Below are 8,275 nucleotides of genomic sequence, written 5' to 3' on the forward strand. Positions count from 1 at the left end.
CCACGCACCTTTACTCGCGCAAACAAATCGGTCCCACCGAAGCAATTCCTCAGTCAATCATTTCACCCTCTCCAAAAATTTCACGAGTCACTGTCACCAACATTTCCACTACCTTCTTAGATTTTGGATCCCACATATCAAACAAAGCTAAGAAATAAAATACTACAAAGGACTCACAGGATCAAGCCACGCGTAAAGTGCAGCCACTTGTCACACTTAATCTCTCACGTGTCAATCGGTACGTGCGGTCCAATATTTGCATGGCCAAGCTTCGCTGTGGACCAAAACGCCAATAATACTAACAAAGGAAGGGTCACATCCATTCAACACCCGCCACGTGTTAAGATATGGCCACACACTTCCCTCTATTTATACACCTCTTTAGCTGCGTTTGAGAGAGCACGAAGGCCTGAGATTGAAAGCAAATTGCAGTTTTCTTCTTCTTTTCTTATTTTTGTGGCTTCTTTGCTTGCAATCTCGGTTCAGTTTCTCGCATTTTAAAGAAAAATGTTTATTGAGAAGTTTAAGGTCGAGAGTCCTAATGTTAAGTACACGGATGATGAGATTCACTCTGTGTATAACTATGAAACCACTGAGCTGGTTTATGAGAACAGAAATGGTACCTATCAATGGATTGTCAAGCCCAAATCTGTCAAATACGAATTTAGGACTGATATCCATGTACCTAAATTAGGGTTCGTACCTTATCCCCAATTTTAATTTTTTTTTCCCTTTTTTTTTTTTTTGTTACATTTTGAGTCTTTTATGCTAATCGATTGATCTCATGGGTCAATTTCTAAAACCTTGAAATGTGATAATTTTGTGTTTTAGGGTTATGCTTGTTGGATGGGGAGGAAACAACGGTTCTACTCTCACCGCTGGGGTTATAGCGAACAGAGAGTGAGTAATGAGTACTTGTTCTGTATTATAATTATAATTTCTGTTTTTATTTTTATTTTTTAATATTTGGTTGGTATTATTTAGTTGTTAATTTAATTCTGTTTCATGAGTTGGTGGGGTGTGCAAAAGCAAATTTTGTTTTCTTTTGAATTAGTAACTGAATTTAAAGATGTGCGTCATGATTGTTCTTCAGAGGAATCTCATGGGCAACCAAAGACAAAGTGCAACAGGCCAATTACTTTGGTTCACTTACTCAAGCATCATCAATTAGAGTTGGGTCTTTCAATGGCGAGGAGATTTATGCTCCTTTCAAGAGCCTCCTTCCCATGGTAATTTTCTAGAGTGAATTGTTATTTAATGTCTATAATTTAGTCAATTTTACAAGTCCGAATATCTATTTTTAAAAAACAACTGTAGAACAGTACTGGGATTCTTTAACTTTCATTTTCAATTGATTTTTGAAAGCATATGTCCTGACTTGTAAATTTTATCAAATTATAGGGATTACACAGTTATTCACCTAGCTTTCTATTACCAATTCTTTTTCTTTTGTTTGTTTAATTTTAAACAGCATGTGAAAGAAACTAAATTTTTTGAGTTAATTAGTGAAAGTTGTTAAAAATCAAATACAGGTGAACCCAGATGATATTGTGTTTGGGGGATGGGACATAAGCGACATGAATTTGGCAGATGCTATGGCCAGGGCTAAAGTCCTGGACATTGATCTTCAAAAGCAATTGAGGCCCTACATGGAATCTATGGTCCCACTCCCTGGAATCTATGACCCTGATTTCATTGCTGCTAACCAAGGCTCACGTGCCAACAACGTGATTAAAGGCACCAAGAAAGAGCAAGTTGAGCAAATTGTCAAGGACATTAGGTATAGTTAATTCTCCTTTCTGTTGTATTAGATGAAATAGACTTGCAGTCACCAGTTCAGGATTTTAATTTTAAATTCTTTTATAATATGAAACCAGTATAAAAAGGACCTTTTATTTTGTTGATTTTTGTGAAAAAGTGATAGCTTTTTATGGTAAAAGTGACTAGTGTAATGTTTTGCTAATATGTGGTGTGATGATAATCAGGGAGTTTAAGGAAAAAAACAATGTGGACAAGGTGGTAGTGTTGTGGACAGCCAACACAGAGAGGTACAGTAATGTTCTTGTAGGGCTAAATGACACTGTGGAGAGTCTGTTGGCTTCTTTGGAGAGAAATGAAGATGAAATATCTCCATCAACCCTGTATGCTTTGGCCTGTGTTTTTGAAAATGTCCCTTTCATTAATGGAAGCCCACAAAACACTTTTGTTCCAGGTACTAAATTTTACTAACCCCAAATTTCCTTTCTTTACATTTTCTGAGTCTGCAATTACAAATTAATTTTAAATTGTATAATATGTACAGGACTTATTGATTTGGCTATTCAGAGAAACTGTTTGATTGGTGGAGATGACTTCAAGAGTGGTCAGACCAAGATGAAATCTGTTCTGGTTGATTTCCTTGTTGGGGCTGGTATTAAGGTATACAAATGTTTCCTTAAGTTTGTCCATAGGTACTTAGTTGTTTTTAGTGGCCTGGGTGCTTACCTCTTATGTTTTATATATTAATTGACTTTGATAACCTTGTGTTTTACTAAATGAACACGAAATTCCGCATTCTGAATGAAAATTCTTGGTACTGCAAAAGTTTTCAGTGCGAATTTCAAAATGAATTTCAATAAACAATCAATCTCATTTCTTTACTAAGCTCTGGTTTAGTTTATACTGTATTATGAATGATCGGGAAGATACTGATGGATAGTTGAAATGGTGATGTGATGCAGCCAACATCAATAGTGAGTTACAACCATCTGGGAAACAATGACGGAATGAATCTCTCAGCACCACAAACTTTCCGTTCAAAGGAAATCTCCAAAAGCAATGTTGTTGATGACATGGTATCTAGTAATGGCATCTTGTATGAACCTGGTGAACATCCTGACCATGTTGTGGTCATTAAGGTAATTTTGCTCTCGCATTTCTTTAGCTTGCCAATATTTATCTTTAATTAGTGAAAGCTTTAGTGATTTTGAGCATTTGCCCTTGCAGTATGTGCCATATGTGGGGGATAGTAAGAGAGCTATGGATGAGTATACTTCAGAGATTTTCATGGGTGGCAAAAACACCATAGTCCTGCACAACACATGTGAGGACTCTCTTTTGGCTGCACCAATCATCCTGGATTTGGTCCTTCTTGCTGAGCTGAGCACCAGGATCCAGCTTAAAGCTGAAGGGGAGGTGTGTTTTCATCTCTACATCACTAACTCGGTGATTACCTTTGTTAGATTCCTGTGGATTCTGATCTTACTTCTGTGCAGGGTAAGTTCCATTCCTTCCACCCTGTGGCTACCATTCTCAGTTACCTCACCAAGGCTCCTCTTGTAAGTTCCACTCCTAGATTGATTATTTTCTTAATGCTAGGCTTCCATTGTGAGTTCTAGCTTAGCATTGCTATTAGTAATAGATTATGTCTAAAATGACATAAAATATGGTTTTGGCGTGAAAAAACAGGTTCCACCAGGCACCCCAGTGGTGAATGCACTGTCAAAGCAGCGAGCAATGCTTGAGAACATACTGAGGGCTTGTGTTGGGCTGGCTCCAGAGAATAACATGATCTTGGAGTACAAATGAGAGAGAAGAGGCCATACTAGGAAGACAAGAAAAATAGTGGAAGAAGATCGGTCCAGTCCAGTAGCTATAAGAACCCCTTTCACTAGTTTCTGTGGTTAATATCCTTGATATGTATGTGAAGTTCGTGTGATATTTGCCCTCGATTTATGGATTTTGTGTTCTTTCTTTTCTTTTCTTTTATTTTTATTTTTCCTTAGGACGGTGCTTATGTACAAGCCCGTTTGCTTTGGCTCTCCTTATTCACCAAGCTTCTCTTTTAATTGTCTTGGAAGTAGATAAATATGATCAACTAGTTCTTTATTCTAATTTTTTCCTTCTTTAATTTATTCAAAACGGTAACGTATTAGTATTGTTATGCCCTTTCAATTCCATTTTCATCATTAGGTATTGCAATAATTATTAGATGCAGCTAGTGAAGTACCATTACCATATTTGAAGGGGCAAAAATGGATGAATGGTCCCCGCTTCCCTTTGACCCGGGACCATACATGTGTAGTGTTGATGAATATACATTGAACATGATGATTGATGAACATATATATCAAAGCCAAAGGTCCGCATACGAGGTCTGCAACTATAAATTGATACATCATAACGTTAACTTTCTTTGTTCGTATACTATGGTGGTGGTCCTGTCCTGTCATTTGTAAAATGAAGTAGGTTTTTCCATTTTTAGTTTTGATTCGTGTGATTTGTTTTTATATTTTTATGTTTGAATAATTCTAACTTATTACAAAATTTCGTAAAGAACAATATAATAATCACTAATCTACTAACTATAAAATAAAATCCTAAAGAACAATACAAGGTTGGATAAAGGTGACTTTGTTTACGTCAAAAGTTAAAAAAAAAAAAATTGAGAGAGAAATATATATATATATATATATATATATATATATATAAAGATTGAGGAACAAATCGGTGAGTAAATAAATTTACTCCTTAATTCTGTTATTTTAATAACTTTTATTTGATTCATTAAATATTTTAACTTATAAAATTACACGGGTTAAACACTTTAGAAAAATTAATTTATTTAACACTTTAACTTACAAAATTAGATCAATTAAACACAAAATTTATGAAATTATTATTTCAAAAATTATGCTAACTACATTAAGTCAAGGTGTCATAAAGTTAAAGTTATAAGGTGACCGCTTCTGCAAAGGTGTCACAAAATTAAAGTTATAAGATAGCCGCTTCTGCAAAGTAGAGCGACAAAATTAACGATATCAGCAGAGTAGATAATAGATTATAAATTTCCTGCATTTTTAACTCTACTACTGCCCTCTCTCTCTCTCTCTCTCTGTATATATATATTCGGTATTATTATTGTTGAAAGTGTAGCATGTGATAAGTGCATTAATATATGATATAAAAGTATTGGTTTGCAGGCAAAAGCCAACTCACAATAATTAAAATTCACATTCTTTTGAACTTTTTATGTTCAACTATCAATGAAAAGTAGTATTTGTTTATATAGTTGCGTACTGGGTTGGGTTCAAAATTCTTGTTGTTTGGTTCAGTTCACTTTTCTCATAGCTTGATATTTTGAATCTACTAATTAACAAGAATTTCAACTTTAAATAATATCATAACTAATTAACAATCATATAAGAAAATTACAGATATTCACTCCTTTTTTACAGGGATTTTCGATTCATATTTAATTTTACATAATTAGATATAATTTTATCTTTGTCAACCAATACTTCCATATACTGTACATGCAAATTCCAAGTATGAAAATGGCTGCATCACTAGGATTGAAGTAATTTGAAGATATAATTAAAATATTGTCATATTTATCATGCAAAATCATTAAATATCAAGATGCTCTATTTCAATCATCTTATAAGAATATGATGTAGCTAAGTATGAGTAAGAATGTAAATATATAGAATATGACATATCTATGTATGGGTAAGAATATGGAGAGTGCTTCTAGATATGACCTACATATGAATATAGGGAATGTTTCTAAATCATACAATTATTATACACAACATAATTTTGGATAGATCCAATTTTTACTTCGTCTATAGCCTACTCCGATGACTACTGAGATGAGGGAAGGTGTTGATGAACCAAATTTTCTTCATCAAATAAATATGAAACAACTTCTACATTGAAATTCTCAGTTGCATTCCAATTTTAAACAATAAAACAAAGGAAAACATGCAAAAATAACCAAAAAAAAAAAATTATATAGAAGATATAATCTTTATGTATTTGAGAAATTTGGGAGCGTATTTGGCGAATAATAGTTTTGTACTATTTTGATTCATTTTCCTTTAATCCCATCAAATGAGAATGCAGTGGCATATGCACTTTTTTGAAATTAAAATATGATTTAGCCTTCAAAAAATTGAAATAACTATCAATGGATAACAATAGATTATTTGAGGGTTACCAAATGTAAAGAAGACTGTATATTAATATTCGAATATTCAAATACATAGAATGAGTTTTAGGAACAACTTGAACCCGAGTTACACATTTATAAACATTATTATAATAATAAATTACATAAGAATAGAAATGTTATAATATTACAATATAAAAGATGACTCATTTTGAATTATTAAAACATATTCTGTTAATTATATAGACTAACATGTCAAAACATATTTAAAATCTCCACACATCACTATAGAAACTCCAGATTTTGAGTATTTTTTCCAAAGCATGCAGAAGACAAACAGCTTTATACACATCCATCGCATTATAAACATATATTATTTATAACCTTCAACTATTTTTCCAGTGGACGAAAGATTTACAAAACAAATTCAATCCTGTACCTAAAACTTTTTCACCTATAGAAGTTTATCTTATATTGGACTATAGATGTGTGTTTGCCTCAACATAAAAATGACTATAGTTAGAATTTTTGAGAGTTTGAAAATCTAAACCTATATGAGTTTCAAGATACTAAAATCTACTCCTTACTGCTTTCAAGTTCCAGCACTTTCAAAATAACAATTAGGGTAACATTTTTTTCCATAATAGTTAAAAATTACTCCATTAATACTAAAATAAATTACAAACTAACTTTAAAAGCTAAGTTATAAATTAACAACTTAAAAATTACAATAGCTCTTGATGAACTTTCATATTTTGGAGACCTCGCATAGTTGCTTCACAATCAATAATGTCAAAGCTATGAAAAATTCTTATAATATACATCTGTGTGTGTGTGTCAAAGCTATTACAGTTGCTCTTGATGAACTTTCATATTAAATTTTATCTTTTCAACCAATACAAAATTCTTACACATATATATAGTTGGTTGTTAGCAGAATTGTTTATTGTGTAAGTTAGTGAAATTAAATTTGTAAAGAAAAGTATGGACTTGGCTAGGCGGGTTGCAAAAATTTTATACTTTTGAGTTCCAAGTCTAGCCATGAACAAGTTTATTTGTTAGTTTTTTTTAGTGTTAATGATATAGAGTTTAATAAATAGTTTAGTGAAGAAGAAAATATAATTAATTATAATAATTACATATTCATAATTGCAATATGCCATAGTATCTACTATCCTACTCCCAACATGTAGAAATAGTTTACATATTTTTCCCTTACTCTTACTCTTCGAGGTAGATACAACAATCTATTTGGTTATCATGTAATTTAGTAAATAGCTTGAAAAATAAGAGAATAAATAGTGATATATTGATCGTATTATTAGACTTTTATTAGACAATATACTATTAATTAACTTGAACCACAATACATGCGGGATCATTTGTTTATTTGGTATTCTCTGAAAAACGATTTACATTATTGTTAAAAGTTCTTAACTTTTATTAAGTATAACTATATAACCTTAGCTAAAGTTTTAATTTTCCAAATTTCTTAACTCATTCCACCAATAATCAAGCTAAAAATTTTGAACCTTCTAAATTCCTTCATAATTCTCTAAAAAATTTTCATGAACTAGTCATTATCAAGTTATAAGAAGAAATGAAGAGCCAAAAGAATGGAAAAAACTAAGATAAAAAACAATTATGGAAGGAAATGAAAATAAAAGCTATATGTTGAAAATGAAGAGCAAATAAAAACAAAGGATAAAAAGTGGGATTATGTGATGATGAAAAGTTTTTGCAACGGATGAAAAGTTATAGAAGGAAATGAAGAGTTAAGAGAAATTGATAAAAAAAGGATAAAGGGTTATGGGAGGAAATGAAGGAAACCATGATGAAAAATTATATGAGAAAATGAAGACAACTAGTCTCAATCAAATCGTGGAAAGAAATGATAAGTCAAATTATAGATGAAGAGTTGTGGAAGTTACGATAAAACTTCAAACATATGAATTATCTAATATAATTTTTCATTAACTTAGTGCCATTGATCCATCTAGTATTATATGAAAACTAGTACTGTCTTGATCTGCGCTTCGTGAGAGTTACAGATCTGATGTTTAAGTTTTGAATGTGACGCATTATCGTTTTTACAAGTATTTGAGAATAAAATTTAAAGGGATAATCGAAGATTAGTAGATTTGGTCATTCCCATTATAGAAGGGATATGTCCATCAATAATCCAATCGAATGTCACAGTAAATAATTATGAGGTTGTTCACTTTCTCGCTCAGAAATAGAGTAAAAAATTAATTGCATTCGATGCCGGCGGGATCCTTTAGAACTTGGGATGAACTTTGTGTTGTGTTCTTGAAGAAGTACTTTACTCTAAGCAAAACTCAG

The 8,275-nt window shown here is 32.0% G+C and overlaps 1 protein-coding gene across 1 annotated transcript; it reads left to right on the forward strand.

Annotated features, from left to right (window-relative positions):
* Positions 1 to 417: 417 nt before the first annotated feature.
* Positions 418 to 3,827, forward strand: MIPS (inositol-3-phosphate synthase). The gene is given in 10 exon segments (NM_001306022.1): positions 418 to 695; positions 832 to 900; positions 1,094 to 1,229; positions 1,533 to 1,780; positions 1,986 to 2,212; positions 2,303 to 2,418; positions 2,721 to 2,897; positions 2,986 to 3,174; positions 3,255 to 3,317; positions 3,448 to 3,827. Coding segments are annotated over 10 exon segments (1,533 nt in total). The 5' UTR covers positions 418 to 507; the 3' UTR covers positions 3,568 to 3,827.
* The last annotated feature ends 4,448 nt before the right edge of the window (positions 3,828 to 8,275 follow it).

The sequence above is a fragment of the Jatropha curcas genome, chromosome 3 (genome assembly GCF_041381405.1).
Source record: "Jatropha curcas cultivar XTBG-Jc1 chromosome 3, XTBG_Jcur_1.0, whole genome shotgun sequence".
Classification (NCBI taxonomy): domain Eukaryota; kingdom Viridiplantae; phylum Streptophyta; class Magnoliopsida; order Malpighiales; family Euphorbiaceae; genus Jatropha; species Jatropha curcas.